This window comes from Geotrypetes seraphini, chromosome 7 (genome assembly GCF_902459505.1).
Source record: "Geotrypetes seraphini chromosome 7, aGeoSer1.1, whole genome shotgun sequence".
NCBI classification, from domain to species: Eukaryota; Metazoa; Chordata; class Amphibia; order Gymnophiona; family Dermophiidae; genus Geotrypetes; species Geotrypetes seraphini.
The window spans coordinates 25,331,094-25,352,478 of record NC_047090.1 but is presented as its reverse complement, the minus strand read 5'-3'; the positions used below and the strand labels follow the sequence as shown (position 1 = coordinate 25,352,478).

The window sequence follows — 21,385 nt, the reverse complement described above, 5'->3', positions numbered from 1 at the left end:
TGGGCAGACTGGATGGGCCATGGCCCTTATCTGCCGTCTATTTCTATGTTTCTAATAGCGTTTATTAGCGCAGGGAGCCTATGAGCGTCGGGAGCAGTGCGGGGCATTCAGCGCAGCTATCACGGTTTAGTAAAAGGGAAGGGGACATATTTGTCTTTTTTTGTATAGTTGTTACTGAGGTGACATTGCATATTTTAAAGTCATCTGCCTTGACCTCTTTGAACCCCCCCCCCCAAATATAAATAATTAACATTTTTTCTGCATACAGTGTGCTTTGTGGGTTGTTGTTTTTTAAAAAAAATTTATTCTTGGTAGATCATTTTGACTTGGTCATTTTAAAAGTAGCTCCCAAGCCAAAAAAAAAAAAAGTGTGGGCACCCCTGACCTACACATTCAGGGATGGAGTGTCACAGTACAAACACATATTAAATGGTAACCCAATTCCTCCTGGCTACCAAAGTTGGTAAACTTCGGTGATATGCTAATACTGAAAGGAAACAACCTGACTAACTTGCCTCGAACCAGTAAGTACCCGTGAAATAAACTAAACATAAGAGTATGTATGTAAGTGCGTTTAAAAAAAAAAAACCCAACAAAACTTTTGCCCTTTCTTTAATACCTGAAATCAGTTCCTTGCTATCTTGCAAAAAGCCAGGTCCAAGACAGAAGAGTACCAAACTACATCCAGCCTCACAAAACAGCCACGACGGAAAGGGTTCGACGCACGCGCAGTTCTCCTATTTTCAAATACGCCTCCATCCAGGCTCCCGCCGCCTCCAAGACCCCGCGAACAAACCCTGGCGTAGTCGTCATTTTTTAACTGTATCTGAACCAATCCGAAGCGGCCTTCATCCCGTCGCCGTCCAATCGCGCCGCGTGTTGTTAGGCGGTGCCTCGAGCGCGGCCCCCTCTTGTCTCTGTGGAAGCGGTGTGCGGACTTTTACGGTCTTTATTTGGCCTGCGCTTGTGGGTTTTTTTTTTATTTTTCTCTCGCCGGACTTGTGGCTTTGTTGGCGGGGCTTCAGCCACGGAAGGGGGAGCCAGGCCAGCGGTGCTGAGGAACGGCGGAGGGGACGGGAGATGCCGGAGTTCTTGGACGACCCGTCGGTGCTGACCAAAGATAAGTTGAAGAGCCAGCTGGTGGCCAACAATGTGAGCCTGCCGGCGGGCGAGCAGCGCAAGGACGTGTACGTGAAGCTCTACTTGGAGCACCTCACCCCCCGCAACCGCGTGAAGAACCGCAGCCCGGACTTCTCCAGCGACGAGGAGCGGGAAGCTACCCCCATCCCCGTCGGCACCAACCCGTTGGGCAGAAACAGACCGGGCAGGGTAAGATGGGCGGGAGGGGCAATGGAATCCGCCGTCGAAGCTCTCTGCTACCGGTAGTGGCGAATGGGGTGACTGTTTATGTGCAGCGCGCGAGGAGGCGGGTCCGCCTCGTGTCTCAGTGACTTCTGTCCATGGTGCTCACGGAGAGAGCAGTCGCAGAGCCCCGGGTCCCGGTGCTCCCGCTTTTCCTGGCCTCGCCCCCATTCCCCGTCGTTCCTCGTTTGTCCTGCTGTTGGAGCCTAGGCCGTAGCTCAGATCTTAACTCTTTAAAGGCTTTTATGGAGAGAGAGCGAAAGGCGCGCGCGAGTTCTTTTATGTGGTTAGCTACTTTTTCTGCTGACATTTTGGCTATGAGTTTGTAAATAAAGGCGTTTTGGGTTCTTTACTGGCGCTCGATTCTTGCGCAGACAGTATAGCAAATAACACCTTTTTTTAAAGCACTCTTATCGCAAATAGAATGTTCAGCGCTTGCCTTTTTTCCCCTCTGTAAATTGTGCGTAGTGTGGATAAAACTGTAGTTTTTCTAGCCGTTTAGTAAGTATAATGTGCAGAAGTGTGAGGTGCTCGACTTAATTATAATTAATTGGGGGGGGGGGAGGGGAAGCAGCGGATGTTTGTTCTCATTGTATCAGTTTCCCGCTTTAAATGTATACTTTAATGAGAGCGCCCGCTGGAGGCAGAAACTATGTTGCAATTTTGACGTTTTAAATTCCGCGAAAAAAATTACTTAATCCCGCCTTTTTACATTCGCGACTTTTAAAGTTATTGCAGCTTGCTACCTAAAGCGTCAGTAGTTTTTAATGTTGCTTTTCATCAAATAAACTATGATGGTCTTTAATTTGTTCTCGGATCAATATAGTGCCTATCCCGTTTTTAATATATTTATGCTAAAACGGGGTTAGCCACCATAGCTTTTCATTGACGAGATAGTAATGTAAAGCTGTATTTTAGAGCTCAGTTTCTAAGAAAAGTGTGTGTTCATACAGTTTTCTAGACTGATTTTCTTTCCTTAAGTTTTGTTGACATGAATCTAACTCTCCTGTCCACAGCCAGTGGATCACAAAAAAATGTATATTGGTACTAGATCCTCGATATGTCACGTTAGGATAAAAAAGTGTAACCTATTAACTGTATATTATGTATGTTAACCTGCAACCAGTCCTAAGCTCTTTGGGGAAGATGGGATAGAAAACAAATTAAATAAATAAATACAGTACTGTATTATGCAACCATGCTGGCAGAGGTTCTGTTTCCTTAGTTGCTACAAATAAGATAACAAGGTAGGAGCCAACTTTTCAAAACTATTGGGAGTGCTAAACCACATGGAAATCACTTCTCCCCGAACACTGTCAAGGAATTTACTTGGTATTGGGGATGCTCAAGCACTCACTGTGCCAGTACAGTTTGTTCCTATGGATAACAATATATCATGTAATTCAGTTTGTTTTTGTTATATTAATTAAAAAAAAACATACACATGACCTTAAATACATTATACTGTAGTTGCGTTTTAATTTGTGATCTTTGGAGCATTTTAGATGGGTTTTTCAAGGTTGCTAAAAGAATACAGAGGTGGAATTTATACTAGTGACTAGCTGATCACCCGGCGTTGCCCCCCCCCCCAACAAGCCCCTCTCTATGGGGCTGAACTTGGACTTAAATGACATCAGGAGTGTCAGTATTCATCTCAGTGAGCCCAAAAACTATGGGTTAGACACTATCTGTTGTTTTTGCTCATTTTTACATGTCACCCCCACAGTATTTTTCCCCAGATAGTAAGTGATATGTGTACCAAGTTTGGTTGAAATCTCTTCATGCATTTATGGATTAAACACTAATATCTGTTGTTTTCGATGTCCGTCTCCCCCCCCCCCCCCCCGTATTTGTCCCCAGATAGTAAGTTTTACGTATACCAAGTTTGATATAAATCTGTCCATGCATTTCAGAGTTATGCTGAGTATTCATCTCTGCGAGCCTGAAAACTATGGGGTAGACACTGAAATATGTTGTTTTTGATACTCTTTACATGTCATCCCTTCCCACCCCCAAAGTGATTTGTATACCAAGTTTGGTTGAAATCTGTCCATGCATTTCAGAGTTATGCTGGAACATACATGCACTTGATAAATCTTAACCAATTGTTAGTGTAATCCTTATTCACTTCTCTCTAAATCACTAACTATTCTCTGTACTCTTTTTAAATCTCTAATATTGTAAAGCTATATGGTGCCTGTGTATATATTGCGGCCTCATATACATTGTAAAGGGATTATTAGTCTAATACTAACATATACTTAATGATATATGTATATGTATAGAATTATATGTTAGTATTAGACCAATAATCTCTTTACAGTGTATATGGGGCCGCAATATATAAACAGGCACCATATAGCTTTACAATATTAGAGATTTAAAAAGAGTACAGAGAATAGTTAGTGATTTAGAGAGAAGTGAATAGGAACATACATACACACATCTGATTTTATATAGCTCAGTGGTCTCAAACTCAAACCCTTTGCAGGGCCACATTTTGGATTTGTAGGTACTTGGAGGGCCTCAGAAAAAATAGTTAATGTCTTATTAAAGAAATGACAATTTTGCATGAGGTAGAACTCTTTATAGCTTATAAATCTTTCCTTTTGGCTAAGTCTTAATAATAATATTGCGATTTATAGCTAAAGAGACATATGATCAAGAAAGTTTTTTATTTTACTTTTGTGATTATGATAAACATACCGAGGGCCTCAAAATAGTACCTGGCAGGCCACATATGACCCCCCCCCAGGCTGCGAGTTTGAGACCACTGATATAGATAGATAGTCACGTTCTAAGCTTTTATTTTTATCCAGGAAACACTTTGAGTCACAATACTGTATGATGCTTTGGCCTTGCTAGATGACCAAATGACAATGTGAGAGACTATAGCTTAAAAAAAGTAGTTTTAAGGTTTTTTTAAATTTTATTTTAGGATCAAAAAGTAGTATTGTAGTTTCTCAGTAAGCTTTAATAGTGTATGCATATAGCAGATAAAGCTTTTTTAATTTATTTATTCATTTATCATAATTTCAACAAAATAAACTTATTGAACAAACAAAAGTTTTCCCAATTTACAATATAAAAGAAAATAAAGTACTCATTCAGATTTTAACTATATTCAAACTTTGAACAGTCCACATTTGGGGGAGAAACAATTCACATACCATTGGGAATGGAAAATTAAAAAGATTTAGAAAAATAACAAAAATAAATTTAGTAGCTCGTTTACATTTTTAAAATCAGACCAGTAATTTAGGATCATTTGGAACTCTGCAATTTCACTCCCTTCCAAGAAAAACTCCAATTGGGAGGGTTCATAAAAGACATGAGAGTTCTGATCCAAGTAAATCACACATTTACAAGGATAACGCAATTGAAATTTTGCCCCCAATGTTTTAGCTTCTTTCAATTCTAGGAATCTTTTCCTTCTTGTTTGTGTCGTTCTAGAGACATCTGAAAATATTGAAATTTTGCCATCCATATAGGAGGCTTCTTTTAACCTAAAAAATAGGCGAAGAAGCGCTTCCTTATCTTGTAGAAATACAAATGTCACTAGAAACATTGTTCGAACTACAACTTCTTTTTCTGAAGTCTCTAGAATTCTAGATAAGTTCATAGGACTTAACAAATCAACATTAGATTGAACAACTTCTGAAGAAGGTTTTTAAATAGAAGCAGGTATAAAGTATATTTTATATAGAAGAAGGAGGAAGCCCATTTTCAGGATATTTAAAGACTTCTTTCAAAAATTTATATAACAGTTCTTTTGGGGACTTTGTAAGTGTTTGGGAAAATTCTTAAATTCAGCTGTTTGGTATAATTCTCTATATTTTCCTCAAAAGCACCAATTTGTCCTGAATAATTGAAGTACAAGAAGACTGAACTCCTTGAACAGATTGTTCTAAGGATTTAATTTTCTCCCCTTGGGCTTTTAAATCCTCTTCAAACTTTTGCATTTTCACATTTTGATTTTGCACAAGTGGTGAGATTTCCAGGCATACCTTATGGAGTAGGTCCAGTGCAGTCCAAATTGATTCCAATGTGATTTCAGCAGGTCTCTCAAGGGGTTGAAGAGTTGGTAATTCCCCTTGCACTGCTGGAATTCCTGTAGCTTCTTATCGGTGTAGATAATCCGTCCGTAGAGTCCTGGGGAGCTAGCAAGTCCGATAGCTCCGTAGACAGCGTTGCTTCCGCTGTCTGCATTGCAGCCAGCATTTCATTTTCATCCGGCTGAGAAGAAGGCGCTGATCCCTTGGGGCTGAGCAAGATTTTGCTCCCTAATGCTGACACTTCCCTCGCGTTCTGCTCTGCAGGAATGCCCCGAGGCGAAGACGAAAAGAAGCTAGTGATCGTTCCCTGTCGCGGAAAGCTAGGCTCTGGCGGTCGTGCTACCGCCGCTCTACCTCTTCTTTTAGGCAAAATAGTAAGCTCCACAGAGCTAAGAAGATTCGAATATCGAGCAGGAGCTGCAGTCACTGCATCTGACAACCAAGACGCCATCTTGTTTCTCCCCAGCAGATATAGCTTTTTTTTAAAGAGACTTTGCTCACAAAGGGACCCTTTTAATAAAGATTAGTATATGTGAAATAAGGAGCTCATTTTATAACTATAGGCTTCTTAGAATTTAGCACACACTAACAGAATTAGTGCATGCTCAGTTTAAGTAAAAAGGCCACTTGTTAATTCTGTGTGGCCAGGTGCTGATGCTGGGGATAGGATATACTCAAGGAAAATTTTTAAGCTATTGCCAACTAATACATGAAGCAGATACATTATCCCAGGATAAGCAGGCAGCATATTCTCTACATGTGGGTGACGTCATCTATGGAGCCCCGATCGGACACTCTTGCAAGCAAACTTGCTTGAAGATCTTCAAGTTTGCGAGTGTACCGCGCATGCGCCTTCACACCCTAGCCAGGGCGTGTGTCTCCTCAGCGTGGCCTCAGTTGTTTGTTTTCCACGGCGCCAGAAGCCCTGTTCCTCTGCTCTGTGAGATCGGAGTGCCTCTAGCAGCGCGGCTTGCTTCAATTTTTTTTGTTTCCGGGTGAGTCGCTATGCATTTCAAATTCATACTTTAAAAAAAAAACCTTTTTCTTTCTTCGTCGTTGACCCTGGGCAGCCGACAAACCTCGCATGGCTGTGGTGAGACTCCAGCCTATTACCGAATTTTAAAAGTGCAGCCAGTGTGGTCGGGTGATTTCTATTACTGATCCCCACCGTTGGTGCATCGAGTGCTTCGGGGCTGACCATTGAACTGAATCCTATCATTCTAATTTCAGTATTCCACAAGGGTCCATTTTATCACCTCTACTATTTAACATCTACTTGGCTCCACTCTTAACCCTTTGTCAATCAATTGGGTTTACCGCTTACGCCTACGCTGACGATCTTCAATTATTGCACCCCATCGACCCCATTAGCCAAAATGAGATTCTTTCTATTAATCAAAAATTAAATAAAGTTCATGACTGGTTGAATACTAATAAGCTTTCTCTAAATATTTCAAAAACTAATACTCTCCTCTTCCCTGGGAAAGAGGGGGCACAATTAATTTCTCCAGTCACCATAGAAAATACCCCACTTTTACCAATCACGACTACTAAAATCTTAGGTGACCTTATAGACAATAAGTTAACATTTCGACCACAAATTAGTGCATTGGTTAAAACTTGTTTTTATAAATTAAGGATGATTAGATCGCTGGCCCCTCTACTTGACACTAATTCCTTGCATGTACTGATCCATTCACTCGTAATATCAAAATTGAATTATTGTAACTCTTTATTAAAAGGGATTTATCATAAAGACTTAAAACGTTTGCAGTTGATCCAAAATACAGCCATTAAGATAATCTCGGGCGCAAAGAAATTTGACCACGTTATCCCATTGCTTCAAAAAGCCCACTGGTTGCCTGTCCTACACAGGATAACTTATAAAATCGCCCTTTTCACATTTAAAACTTTACAGACCAATACACCAGCATTTATAGACAGACTTTTGATCCCATATGACCCTCCGAGAGCTTTAAGATCTATTTCACAATACAGTGGTGCCTCACACAACGAACTTAATTGGTTCCAGGAGCAAGTTTGTTATGCGAAAAGTTCGTTATGTGAAACGCGTTTTCCCATAACAATACAATTAAAAAAAAAATAATTCGTTCTGTAGCATAAAATATGCTAAGATGACATAAAAAAAGATAAATTTTTTGTTATTATTTTTATTTAGATACATCTAAAAGCATAATTGTTTTTTAAAACAACACACATTTTTTAAATTTAAAGACAGACTAAGTAGAGTCTAATTTTACAGTGAGAGAGGGCAGTTAAGCGCAGTGCCATCAGTTATCCTGCCCCTCTCAGTGAATTGCCTGGGATGGAGGGAGGGAGAGAAGAAGGCAGATGATGGAAGTGGGAAGAACTTGTGCCGTCAGCATCAGGCACAAGCGGGAAAGCAGCAGCGGTGAGGGGCTAGAAGTTATCTTCCTTTCATTCATGTCCTTGCCACCCCGTCCCTTGGTCGGTCCCACAATTTCACAATTTCCTGCATATCTCCTCCCTCTATTCTTGTAGCCCATAATCTCCTCTCCTGACATCTCCCTGTCCTTTTACTTCCACTATCTTCCTATCCCATCTCTATTCCCTTTTGTCCCTCTCCCCATGATCAATCATCTCACCACCTCTCTCTTCCCTCACCCTCAGGGTTCAAGATTGCTTCCACTCTTTTTCCTGTTGTTCTCTCTGCCTGTCACCCTATGATTTAGCATCCCTTCTGCCCTTGTCCAATATTTCCCCTTCTCTCCCTCCCTCTCATCCCCTGCTCCAACATACCGTATTTCGACTGCCCTTCCATCCCCAGGCCTGCCAACTTCCACTCATTTACTGCTTTCTCCCACCTCTGCCAAAGCCCGCCCCCTCCCCGCAGTGATCGGCAACACCAGGCACCCCCCCTCAATCGGTGAAACAGGGCCCCCCCTCGATCGGCGAAACAGGGCCGGCGACTGCTTTCTCCCGCTGCTGTTGAAGTCTGTAAACAACTTTAACACAAGCCACGGGGCTCTAACAGTGCGTATGCTGCCAACGGCTTCCTTCCTCCTTCCTCTCCCCTCATGAAGTAACTTCCCATTTGGTTGATGGAGGAGGAGGAGGGTAACCGGTAGCGTCACGCACACTGCGCGGAAGGATGCAGCTCGGGCGACTTCGTTGTGTGAAACGAAGTTCGTTGTGGGAAGCAAGACCTGAAGTTGGTTGTGCGCAGCGTTCGCTGTGCGAGGCGTCCGTTATGCGAGGCACCACGGTATAATCTTAACATCCCATCTTTAAAAATAATTGGTACTCGTCATACCTCAATCTTTTCTGTGACAGCCCCTATGATTTGGAATACTCTTCCTTTACACTTAAAAATGAAAAAAAACTTACAAAAATTTAAAAGCAATTTAAAGTGCTTTCTTTTTAAAGATGCTTTTAGTTGATCAACTGTGTTTTAGTAATTAACTTAATCTTGTTTCTTACATTTATTTTCCCAATTCCCTTTTGTGTTTACCTTAAATGTTTCTTACATTTTCTATACCGATTGTATTTCTCCCCCCCTTCCTATTTGTGTCCAGGGGCTTTACGGTCCTTTTTACCTAGTACGTATTTGTTGTCGGTCATGTAGTTTTTTTTTATTATTATTCAATTAATAATAGATTTGTTATCACGGTAATGTAAGTTTTATTTGTTAAATCTTTGTTTAAATGTTAATTTTTATATTTTGTAAAACGCTTTGTAGTTTCGAATAAGCGTTCAATCAAAAACCTGAATAAACATAAACATAATCCTGCCTTCATGCTACCCTCCAACTGCAGGCGTTTCGTTAGAGACGGGCTCGGATCCTTGAGTTGTTTGGAGCCATGGATCCAGCGGCCGGGGCGACCACGACCTCGGCCCTGGCGGGGGTCTTGGCCTCGTCTTCATCGAGGTCACCCTCTTCTGCCAAGATTTCGGTGGCTGTCCCGACGAAGCCTGCAGTGGATAAGTCTCCTCTTCCTCCCTCAGGTTCGCTAGTGAAGAAGCCTTCCCTGGGGTCTCAGGGGTGTGCGGTGAACCGTGCCCCGTCCAAACCTCCTCCTAAGCGTGCCTCCACACAATGGGAATACTCTTCCTCGAGGTCACCCTCGTTGGAGCGCCCTTCTGCACCTGTACAACCTGATCCAATTATCTTGGTGCCGATGTTCGAGGACATGCTGAAGGCCATCCTGAAAACCAGATCTCGGTTCTGAGCCAGCTTACCTCTGCCTCAACCTCGCTCTCGGCAGGCCAGCCTGAGCACCCGCTCGATGTCCCCCGGGGACGGTCTCGCAGGCTCTCTTCCAGTGGGTCTTTTGCTTCGAGGCTTGGGTCTCCGGCCCGTGTGCTCCCGCCCTTGAAGCGGCTGAGCGACTCGCCTGCCAGAGTAGGTCTCCTGCCCTGCGAACCTCGAGGCATTTTGGGACTTCAGTGCGGTCGAGACTCACCTCTCCTTCTCGAAGGCAGCCCTCCCCGTCGGTCTCCCCGGGCCAGGGAGGCTTGAGGTTGAGGACCCCTCCCTTGAAGCCATCAGGGAAGTTGGTCTCTTCTCCCATTCCTCGCACTCCAGGCTCTTCCCCTGGTAGGGTGCTCCATGGACGCTCTTCTGCCTCACCGGGACTTCGAAGCAGGACATCCTCTCTGTCCTTTTCTTGAGACTCGGACATGCCTGCTCTTTATTCTAGGGAAGCGTCCCCGCCCTTTTCGGCGGCTCGACGTTCTGGGTCTTCCTCTCCTCCTGGGGTCCTTTCTTCCTCTCGGACCTCCTCCTTTGCGAGATTTGTCTCGGACATGGGTAAGGCTCTTCAACTGGACCTCCAGTCTGACTCCCGGTACACCCAGGAATATCTGGATGAGTTGGAACTCCCCCATCCTCCTAAGGAGTCCTTGCGGCTGCCTCTCAATCTGGTTCTGAAACAGACCTTCTACCGGAACCTAGAAACTCCTTACGCCATTCCGGCCATCCCTTCCAAGATGGAATCTAGATACCGCACGGTTCTGTGTAAGGGGTTTGAAAAGTCACAACTTTCACCAGTCCCTGGTTGTGGCGTCTTCACTGAAAAAATCTAACCCCTCCAGGGTTTACGCTGTCGTCCCTCCAGGCAGGGAGGGTCAGACGATGGACAAGTTTGGTTGCCGGCTCTACCAGAACTCTATGATGGTGAACCGTGTCCTGAATTATTATTTTACTTTCACCTCTTATCTCAAGCACTGCCTGAAGGTTTTGCAGTCTTTCCTTTCTGAAGTGCCATCAGCCGGCATTCCGGCACCTTCTGGAGACGCTGTCCCAACTCCGTCTCTATATGCTCCAGGCCGCGTATGACGCTTTTGAGCTGTCGTCTCGGGTCACGGCCTTTGTGGTGGCCATGCGAAGATTGGCATGGCTGCGAATCATGGACATGGACCCCAATTTGCGGGATTGCCTGGCGAATCTTCCCTGTGTGGGGTCCTAGCTCTTTAACGACTTGATTGAGGCGGCTACGAAATACCTTTCGGAACATGAGAGATCCTTTGCCTTCCTGGAACGTTTGAGGGCGAAAGCCCGACCTGCTAAGCAGTATAAGCTCCCTCCGTGGCACTATCCGCAGAAGTCCACCCCACCTCTTTCTCGTCCACCTCCTCGGCGACCTCAGCAGCAGCAGCATCCTTCCAAGCCTCAGACGCCTGTGGCGGCGAAACCGGCGCCGTCTTTTTGACAGTTCCGGTCCGAGCACGCCAATGTTCTTTGTCCATCAGCCTTCCCCTCTGCCCATCGGGGGTCGGCTCCATTATTTTTACCATCGGTGAGAGTTGCTGACAACCGACTCCTGGGTTCTCACTATCATTCGAGAGGGGTATTCTCTTTACTTTTGACACATGCCTCCAGTTCAGCCTGTGTGAGAGTTTCCTTCCTACGGGCCTCAGCTTCCCCTCCTGCTGCAGGAGGCCCAGGCTCTCCTCCGCCTCTGGGCAGTCGAGGAGGTCCCGGAGTGCCAGCGGAACGCAGGATTTTACTCCCGGTTTTTCCTGGTCCCCAAGAAAACCGGGGACTTGCATCCCATTCTCAATCTGAGGGCTCTCAACAAGTGCCTGGTCAAGGAAAAGTTTTGCATGCTCTCTCTTCCGACTTTGTATCCCCTAATGGACGAGGGGGACTGGATCTGAAAGAGACCTACACCCACATCCCGATTCATCCGGCCTCTCGCTAGTTCTTGAGATTTCGGGTGGGGAATCTCCATCTGCAGTACCGTGTTCTCCCCTTTGGCCTTGCGTCTTCCCCAAGGGTATTCACGAAGTGTGTGGTGGTGGTTGCCACAGCCCTGCGGACGCAGGGTCTTCAGGTTTTCCCATACCTTGACAACTGGCTCATCAAAGTGTCATCTCGAGCAAAGGTTATCTCAGCGACCCAACAGACTATTTTGTTCCTTCAACGTCTGGGTTTCAAGATCAACTTCCCAAAATCCCAGTTATGTCTGTCCCAATCTCTCCAGTTCATCGGGGCGGTGTTGGATACGCTTTGTCTCCGCTCGTTCCTGCCTCGACCTCATCAGGAGACTCTGACCCGCCTTTGCCAACAAGTGTCTCTTCTTTCAACAATCTTGGCCAGGCGCATGATGATCTTGCTGGGGCACATGGCCTCCACCGTTCATGTGACGCCTTTTGCCAGACTTAACCTTCGCGTTCCGCAGTGGACCCTGGCCTCGCAGTGGTGTCAGGATCGCGATCCGATCTCTTGCCGGATTGCGGTGACTCCTTCCTTGAAACAATCTCTCCGCTGGTGGATACGCTGTTCCAATCTTTCCAGAGGTTTTCTGTTTCATGCACCCCCGGCGCAGAAGGTCCTGACGACGGGCTCATCCGCCTTCGCTTGGGGGGCTCACCTTGACGGCCACCGGACGCAAGGGCCTTGGTCCAGCGAGGAGTGACGCTGTCACATCAATCTGTTGGAGCTTCGAGCCATTTTCAACGCTCTCAAGGCCTTCCTTCATCTGCTTCGCGACCACGTGGTCCTCGTACGGACGGACAACCAGGTGGCCATGTATTATATCAACAAACGGGGGGCATGGATTCCCTGTTTCTTTGCCGGGAAGCTCTGAGGATTTGGGATTGGGCGATCCGCCACAACATCTTTTTCAGGGCGGTCTACATTCAGGGCCAGCAGAACTGCCTGGCCAACAATCTCAGTCGCCTTCTGCAACCTCACGAATGGTCCCTCAGTTCGTTGACTTTGCGTCAGATTTTTGATCAGTGGGGGACCCCACAGGTAGATCTGTTTTCTTCCCCCCCTAAACCACAGGCTGCCACGGTTCTGTTCTAGGATCTATTCTCTTCACCGACTCAAGGCAGATGCGCTCCTCCTGGACTGGTCGGGTCTGTTTATGCATTCCCTCCGTTTTCTCTGATTCTGAAGACTCTTAGTCACTCAAGTCCGTTCACGCCACCATGATTCTAATAGCTCCTCGGTGGCCCAGGCAACCCTGGTTCTCCCTGCTTCTTCAACTCGGTGTCAGGGAGCCTCTTCTTCTTCCGGTTTTTCCTTCTCTGCTTTCTCAGAGTCACGGATCTCTGCTTCATCCCAACCTGCAGTCCCTGCATTTGACAGCTTGGTATCTCAGCACCTAACTGCCTCGTTCCAGTTCTCTCAATCTGTTCGGGATGTTGACGAGGCTTCCAGAAAGCGGTCCACTCGCCAGTGTTATTCTCAGAAGTGGACCAGATTTTCCTCTTGGTGTTAGGTGCTGCACCTGGAGCCGCGTTCTGCCTCCTTGTCATCCGTGCCGGACTATCTGTTGCACTTGTCTCGGTCTGGACTCAAATCGACTTCTATTCGAGTACACCTCAGTGCCATTGCTGCTTTTCACCTGCCGCTTGAGGGGAAACCGCTCTCTGTTCATCCGGTGGTTTCCCGGTTTATGAAGAGCCTTTTCAATGTCCATCCTCCTCAAACCTCCTCCGGTGGTTTGGGATCTGAATGTTGTCCTTGCTCAGTTGAAGAAGCCTCCCTTTGAACCTATTGATCGGGCTCATCTGAAGTATCTCACTTGGAAAGTGGTGTTTCTTATTGCGCTCACATCTGCCTGCAGGTTCAGTGAGCTGCAGGCTTTGGTTACGGATCCACATTTCACAGTCTTTCATCATGATAAGGTGGTTCTCCGCACCCATCCAAAATTCTTGCCTAAGGTGGTTTTGGATTTTCACCTCAACCAATCCATTGTTCTTCCTGTGTTCTTTCCTGAGCCCCATTCTCATCCTGGAGAAGTGGCGCTTCAAACTCTTGACTGTAAGAGGGCATTGGCTTTCTACCTGCAACGCACTCAGGCTCATCGGACAGCTCCTCAACTTTTCATATCTTTTGATCCGAATCGGTTGGGGTGTCCCATGTCCAAATGCACCTTATCCAACTGGTTGGCTGCTTGTATTTCTTTCTGCTATGCTCAGGCTGGTCTCCCTCTGCAGGGTCGGGTCACGGGGCATAAAGTTAGAGCGATGGCAGCATCTATTGTTTTCCTCAGGTCCACGCCTATTGAGATCTGCAAGGCCGCCACTTGGTTCTCGGTTCATACCTTCACCTCTCACTACTGTCTGGATACCTTTTCCAGGCGAGACGGCCAGTTTGGCCAGTCTGTTTTGCATAATCTGTTCTCCTAAATTACCAACTCTCCCTCCATCCCTTTTTGGTTGGCTTGGAGGTCACCCATATGTAGAGAATATGCTGCCTGCTTGTCCTGGGATAAAGCACAGTTACTTACCGTAACAGGTGTTATCCTGGGATAGCAGGCAGATATTCTTGCAACCCACCCACTTCCCTGGGGTTGGCTTCTTTGCTAGCTATCAGAACTGAGGCCACGCTGAGGGGACGCGCGCCCTGGCTAGGGCGGGAAGGCACACGCGCATGCGCGGTACACTCGCAAGCTTGAAGATCTTCAAGCAAGTTTGCTTGCAAGAGTGTCTGATCGGGGCTCCGTAGATGACATCACCCACATGTAGAGAATATCTGCCTGCTGTCCCTGGATAACACCTGTTAAGGCAAGTAACAGCTATAAAGTCATACTGGCCAAAGCTATTGAAGAGGGCAGAAGAGGCTCCTGCCTGCTTAAATCACCTGTTAAACTTAACCCCCACATTCAGGAGAACTAAAATGGGTAGTGCTGCTGCAAAAAAAATAGGGTGATGGTATAGTTTATTTATATTCCGCCTTTTGTACAAGATGGATCATAGCATGACATGCATAATTTAAAACAATACAAAACATAGAACATTTATACATTCATACTATAATACTGTCAGTATAACATACAGCAATAAAAAAAACTTAATTGCATTAAATATTTCCAAAAGGAAGAGAAGCTGACAACTAATCAAATCCAACAAAGTCTATGTCATTAAAAGGCATATTTCATCTGACAAAAAAAGATGTCACTTTAGCAGTTTCTTAAAATGGCTCAGGTCTTTCTGCTGCCACAAATATACTGGAAGCTTATTCCACTTCATCACCCATCACAGGAGAAAACAATTCTTAGTTTCATGCTATAAAATTTTAAAGGACGGAATAAGCAGGTAAGACATTTTTTTTTCTGGAATGTGTTGCCAGAGGTTATGGTAAGAGCACATAGCATAGCTGGTTTTAAGAAGGGTTTTTACAATTTCTTGGAGGAAAAATCCATAGTTATTGAGAAAAAGCCATAGGGGAAGCCACTGCTTGCCCTGGATCGATAGCATGTAATATTTCTACTCCTTGGGTTTTGACCAGCTACTAATGACCTGGATTGGCCACCGTGAGAATGGGCTACTGGATGTGATAGACTATTCTTATGTTCTTATGCAGAACACAGTAACCTAGATGGAACATATGACACAATACTGAGGTGTCTTGAGTTTTGCAGGTGCTGGCACAGAATATTGGCCGGTACCCGCCTATCTTTTTTCATTGTCTAAAAATGCCCTCCCCCAGTCCCCTGACAAAGCCTCACCTTTCCCCAGGCCCATCTGATGTCCATGGGTGTCATTGGGGAAGAAGTGCTAACCACTTGTTTGCCCCTTGCAGCTTCTATGAGAAAATAGCTGGAACAATCTCTTGTGGTACTACACAAAATACTACGGTGGTCAGCATCGGGGAAAATTAGCCCCAGATATGCAGCACTGCGGCCCTCACATGGCTTGACATTATCTGGGCTAATCTAACTAGCAGCAGTCTGCATTTTAAAAAAATGTTTCAAATTCAAGGGTTTGAACTCACTCTAATTGTAATGTGCTAGTTGACTTGCAGTGGTGGTTTCTATTGGCAATACTTGACATGTGTAGTATGTTTACTTGATTTCATTGACAAACATGGACTCTATAATTTATTTGATGGTGTACTGTTCATAAGGCTCACTGTTTTGCCAGTACATCATATTTTAAAAATTTTATCAGTAATGAAAAGCTGCCTCAAACTACACTAACAAATATTTCATACTATTTTCACCTATAGCTTCCATAGTTCTGCTTGACATATGCAGCACTTTACTTTATTTTTATTCGAGGCTCTTTATATTGCATTTTCACTAGAAGTACGAAAGCAGTTTAGTTTTTAATGTAGTTTCTTTTCAGTTTTGGTTATTATAATCAATGGTGAAAAAACTTCCCTGTAGGCACCAACTGCAACCCATATTTCAGCAAGTCCTGAAATGCCCGAGAAATAATTTGACTATCACTATTTAATCAGACAAATATACAGCGCATAAGTGATTGGAATTATATTTAATTTAAAAGAATTAATTGAAATAAGTCTGAGCAGACAAATCAGGGTGAATAATAGCATCCTATAGAGCAGTGATGGCTAACCTTTTTGAGCCCGAGTGCCCAAACTGCCACACAAAATCAAAGAATTTCCTCAAAGTGCCAGCACGTCAATTAAACCTTAATAACAAGATTTTAGTATCTAAAAACTCTTTATAAAGTTGCCTGAACTATGTAGCATCATTTTTAAAGGTTGGAATCTTTGTATTGTCAGAGAATCAATTTGATTCACAATCCTTTGGTTTTCATTTCAATTTATTGGCAATTTATAATGTTTTAATGATTTCATTCATGGGCCGAATACACACATACTTTTCTCTGTCGCCGCACTCTTTGACCAAAAGATTTGTAAGCCTGCAACCACGTCAAGGTAGACTCTTTCAGCAGCTCCCCTCCCTCCCCCTTACCTTTGTGGCCAAGTCAAAATGATCTACCAACAATAAAATTTTAAAAACACAAAGCACGCTGTACGCAGAGAAAATGTTAATTATCATTTATATTCCGCAGGTTTTCAAAGAGGTCAAGGCAGATAAGAACATAAGAAGTTGCCTCCACTGGGTCAGACCGAGGTCCATCTCGCCCAGTGGTCCGCTCCCGCGGCGGCCCATCAGGTCTGCGACCTGTGAAGTGGTTTCTGACCACTTCTATAACCTACCTCAAGTTCTATCTGTACCCCTCTATCCCTTTATCCTCCAGGAACCTATCCAAACCCTTCTTGAACCCCTGTACAGAGTTCTGGCCTATCACTTCCTCCGGAAGCGCGTTCCATGTGTCCACCACCCTCTGCGTAAAAAATAATTTTCTAGCATTTGTTCTAAACCTGTCCCCTTTCAATTTCTCCGAGTGACCCCTAGTGCTTGTGGCTCCCCACAGTTTGAAGAATCTGTCCTTATTCACTCTCTCTATGCCCTTAAGGATTTTGAAGGTTTCTATCATGTCCCCTCTAAGTCTCCTCTTCTCCAGGGAGAACAGCCCCAGCATTTTTAACCTGTCAGCGTATGGAAAATTTTCCATACCTTTTATCAGCTTAGTCGCCCTCCTCTGCACTCCCTCGAGTACCGCCATGTCCTTCTTGAGGTACGGCGACCAGTATTGAACACAGTACTCCAGGTGCGGGCGCACCATTGCGCGATACAGTGGCATGATGACTTCCTTCGTCCGGGTTGTGATACCCTTTTTGATGATGCCCAGCATTCTGTTTGTTTTCTTTGAGGCTGTCGCACATTGCGCCGATGGTTTCAGTGATGAGTCGACCATCACCCCCAGGTCCCTTTCCAGGTTACTCACCCCTAGCAGTGTTCCCCCCATTTTGTAGTTGAACATCGGGTTCTTTTTCCCTACATGCATGACCTTGCATTTCTCTACGTTAAAACTCATTTGCCACTTTTTTGCCCAGTCTTCCAGTCTCGTTAGGTCCCTTTGTAGGTCTTCACAGTCTTCCGTGTTTCTAACCCTGCTGCAGAGTTTGGTGTCATCAGCAAATTTGATAACCTCACATTTTGTCCCTGTCTCCAGATCGTTAATAAATATATTGAATAGTAGAGGTCCCAGCACCGACCCCTGCGGAACTCCGCTCGTGACCCATTGCCAATCTGAGTATTGGCCCTTGACTCCAACCCTCTGTTTCCTGCCCGCTAGCCAGTGTTTGATCCATCGGTAGATATCCCCTTGCACCCCGAGGTTCCACAGTTTTTTAAGTAGCCGTTCGTGAGGTACCTTGTCGAAGGCTTTTTGGAAGTCAAGGTAAATGATGTCTATGGATTCACCCTTATCCATCTGACTGTTTATTCCCTCAAAGAAGTACAGCAAGTTCGTGAGGCATGACCTTCCTTTACAGAAGCCATGCTGGCTCGCCTTCAGTTGTCCATTGTTTTCTATGTGTTCGCAGATTGTGTCCTTTACCATTGCTTCCATCATCTTTCCAGGAACAGAGGTCAAGCTCACAGGCCTGTAGTTTCCCGGGTCACCCCTTGATCCCTTCTTAAAGATGGGCGTGACATTTGCTATTTTCCAGTCCTCTGGGATCTCCCCAGTTTTTAGGGAGAGGTTACATATTTGGCGAAGTGTCTCTGCTATTTCGTTTCTCAGTTCTTTTAGTACCCTTGGGTGGATGCCATCCGGGCCTGGTGATTTGTCGCTCTTTAGTCTGTCTATCTGTCTGAGGACATCCTCTTTGCTTACCTCAGATGACTTTATGCAATGTCACCTCAGTAACAACTATACAAAAATAGACAAATATTCCCCCTCCCTTTTTACTAAACCGCGATAGCGGTTTTTAGCGCAGGGACCTGCGCTGAATGCCCCACGCTGCTCTTGAAGCTCATAGGCTCCCTGCGCTAAAAAACGCTATAGCGGTTTAGTAAAAGGGGGCCATAGTGCAAAATATAGACAGCATATATAAATTCTCAAAACGGACACATTTTGATCACTAAATTGAAAATAAAATCATTTTCCTACCTTTGGTAATTTCATCAGTCTCTGGTTGCACTTTATTCTTCTGACTGTGCATCCAATATTTCTTCCCTTTTTTCAGCCTCCTGTATGCTTTCTCTCCTCCAGACCTCATTCCCTCCCCAAACTTTTTCTTTGTTTCACCCTGCCCCCTTCTTTCTTTTTCTCTCTCTCCATACCCCCTTTCATTCTGTATGTCTGTCTTTCTCTCTCTCTCCGTGCCCCATTTTTCTTTGTTTCACCCAGCCCTCTTTCTTTTTTTTTTTTGGCTCCCTGTCCCCCCCCTTTCTTTCTTTCTCCTTGCCCTCCCCTATGCCACCACCATTGGGAAAATGCTGCCACCGCCACTGGGGAATAGGCTGCCACTGCCGCTATCGGGAACAGGCCGGCGCCGAGTTCGCCCTGCTTCTCTTCCCCACGAGGCTGACCAACGCTCTCCACTCGACGTCAATTCTAACATCGGAGAGGACGTTCTGGGCCAGCCAGGCAGTGATTGGCTGGCCCAGAACGTCCTCTCCGACATCAGAATTGACGCGGGTGGCGAGAGTTGGTCGGCCCCGCAGGGAAAAGCAGGGAGAACTTGGCACCGGCCTGTTCCCAATGGCGGCGGTGGCACTCAAGTGGCTAAAGAGACGCAGTTTGCCAGCCTAGGGAGAACAATGGAGGGTGACCAGCTGTGCACCCCCTTGGGGCGTAAAACCGGGGCAGACCGCCCCCCACCCCCACCTTGTTATGCCACTGTCTGTACCTCATTCCCTCCCTATGACCAAAAATTATCCTTTCTTCTATTCCCCGTGTACACAACCATCTCTTTCCCTCCCTTCCTCTCTCCCAAGTCCTTGCCTTCTGTGTCCAAAAACACATTCCCTCCCCCACCTCAGCATCTCTTTCCCTCCCTTCCTCTCTCCCAAGTCCATGCCTTCTGTGTCCAAAAACACATTCCCTCCCCCACCTCAGCATCTATTTCCCTCCCTTCCTCTCTCCCAAGTCCATGCCTTGTGTCCAAAAACACATTCCCTCCCCCACCTCAGCATCTATTTCCCTCCCTTCCTCTCTCAAGTTCATGCCTTGTGTCCAAAATCCCATTCCCTCACCCACCTCAGCATTTCTTTCCCTCCTTTCCTCTCTCCCAAGTTCATGCTTTCTGTGTCCAAAAACCCATTCCATCCCCCACCTCAGCATCTCTTTCCCTCCCTTCCTTTCTCCCAAGTTCATGCCTTGTGTCCAAAACGCACTCCCTCCCCCTTTTGTGTTCCCCGTTTGTCTCCCAGCCCATCTTAGCAACTTTCTCAGCAAAATGTAGCTCGAGCCGCGTAGGCTTGTCTTCTATTTCCTGCCTGTCCCGCCGCGCACACATAGCCGACCAGAAGTCTTCCCCGACATCAGCGCTGACGTCGGAAGGCGGGCTTTGCTTAAGCCCTCCCTCCGACGTCAGCGCTGACGTCGGGGAAGATTTCCGATTGGCTGTGTGAGCTGCAGGGCAGTCGGAGGAGAAGACGAGCCTCGCGGCTCGAGTTATATTTAACCCCGCGGGTCCCCCATCGTCCCCGTTCAGCTCTCTCTCCTGTGCACCCCCTGGTAGTACTGCCCTGATGGCGGCCCTGCGCATGCCAGCTGCAAGGCCTTCGCGTGCCACAGTTGGCACGCGTGCCATAGGTTCGCCATTGCTGCTATAGAGGATAGCTCCAAGAGTATGGTGTAACATAATGGAAAAGCACAAAATTCAGGTAAGGGTAGAGCTGTTCATAATAGACTAAAAATTCTACAGTACCCAAGACACACCTTGAAATCCCTATGGATGGAAATTCTATTTGTAAGAGTGTACTTACCTGTTATCAGAAATTAGGGAGGCTAACAAACTGGGTACAAAAATAATGGATGATTGGGTAAATGTAATATTAGGACATGCTAGAAAGATAAAATTCCTTGATGGAGTAGCTGGTTCAGGAACCAACAAGAGGCGAGGCAATTCTAGATCTAGTCCTTAGTGGTGCACATGGTTGGTGCAGGTGGTAATGGTGCTAGGGCTATTTGATAGTAGTGATCATAACATGATCAGATTTGACATAGTGGCTCATTTTCAAAGCACTTAGGGCTTCTTTTACAAAGTTGCGCTATGGCCTTAATGCGTGGAATAGCGCGCGCTAATCCAGTGCGTGCGCATGCTAAAACGCTTAGTGCACCTTCATAAAAGGAGCCCTTAGACACACAAAGTACCATAGATTTCTGTGGTACCCTATGGTATACCTTATATATTCAAATATGTCGATCTGAATATATGAGGGTCATTTCATAAATAATGCACACTATTTTTAATTTACATCTATATCTATTTTTAATTTACATCTATATCTATTTTTTTTCCATGTGCTTTGATTGAGGAACATAGAGGCCAAAAGAGAAACTGGACAAGTGTTGAAGGTACATGTTTGATATTTATCCTAGAGAAACGGTGTCTTGGATGGAATAATGAAGCTTCCTGGACGTTAGGACTTGGTCATTGCAAAGCAGGGAGACTATATTGAAGGATTGTAAAGAAATACTTGAAAAAAATAAAACATGTAAATTAAAAATAGTGTGCATTATTTATGAAATGATCCTCATATATTCAGATCGACATATTTGAATATATAAGGTATACCTTATATATTCAAATATGTCAATCTGAATATATGAGGGTCATTTCATAAATAATGCACACTATTTTTAATTTACATGTTTTATTTTTTTCAAGTATTTCTTTACAATCCTTCAATATAGTC

At 45.3% G+C, this 21,385-nt stretch overlaps 1 protein-coding gene across 9 annotated transcripts in view; it reads left to right on the top strand.

Moving 5' to 3' along the window:
• Window positions 1-834: 834 nt before the first annotated feature.
• Window positions 835-21,385, top strand: part of TMPO (thymopoietin) — a 110,225-nt gene continuing 89,674 nt past the window's right edge. For 3 of the 9 annotated variants that reach the window (XM_033951879.1, XM_033951880.1, XM_033951875.1), the window contains exon 1: window positions 836-1,329. In XM_033951879.1, the coding sequence (XP_033807770.1) occupies window positions 1,081-1,329 (249 nt within the window). In that variant the 5' untranslated portion in view covers window positions 836-1,080. Of the gene's footprint in view, window positions 1,330-21,385 lie in introns of all 9 variants that reach the window. The other 6 variants (XM_033951876.1, XM_033951874.1, XM_033951881.1 and 3 more) reach the window with 5 other exon arrangements.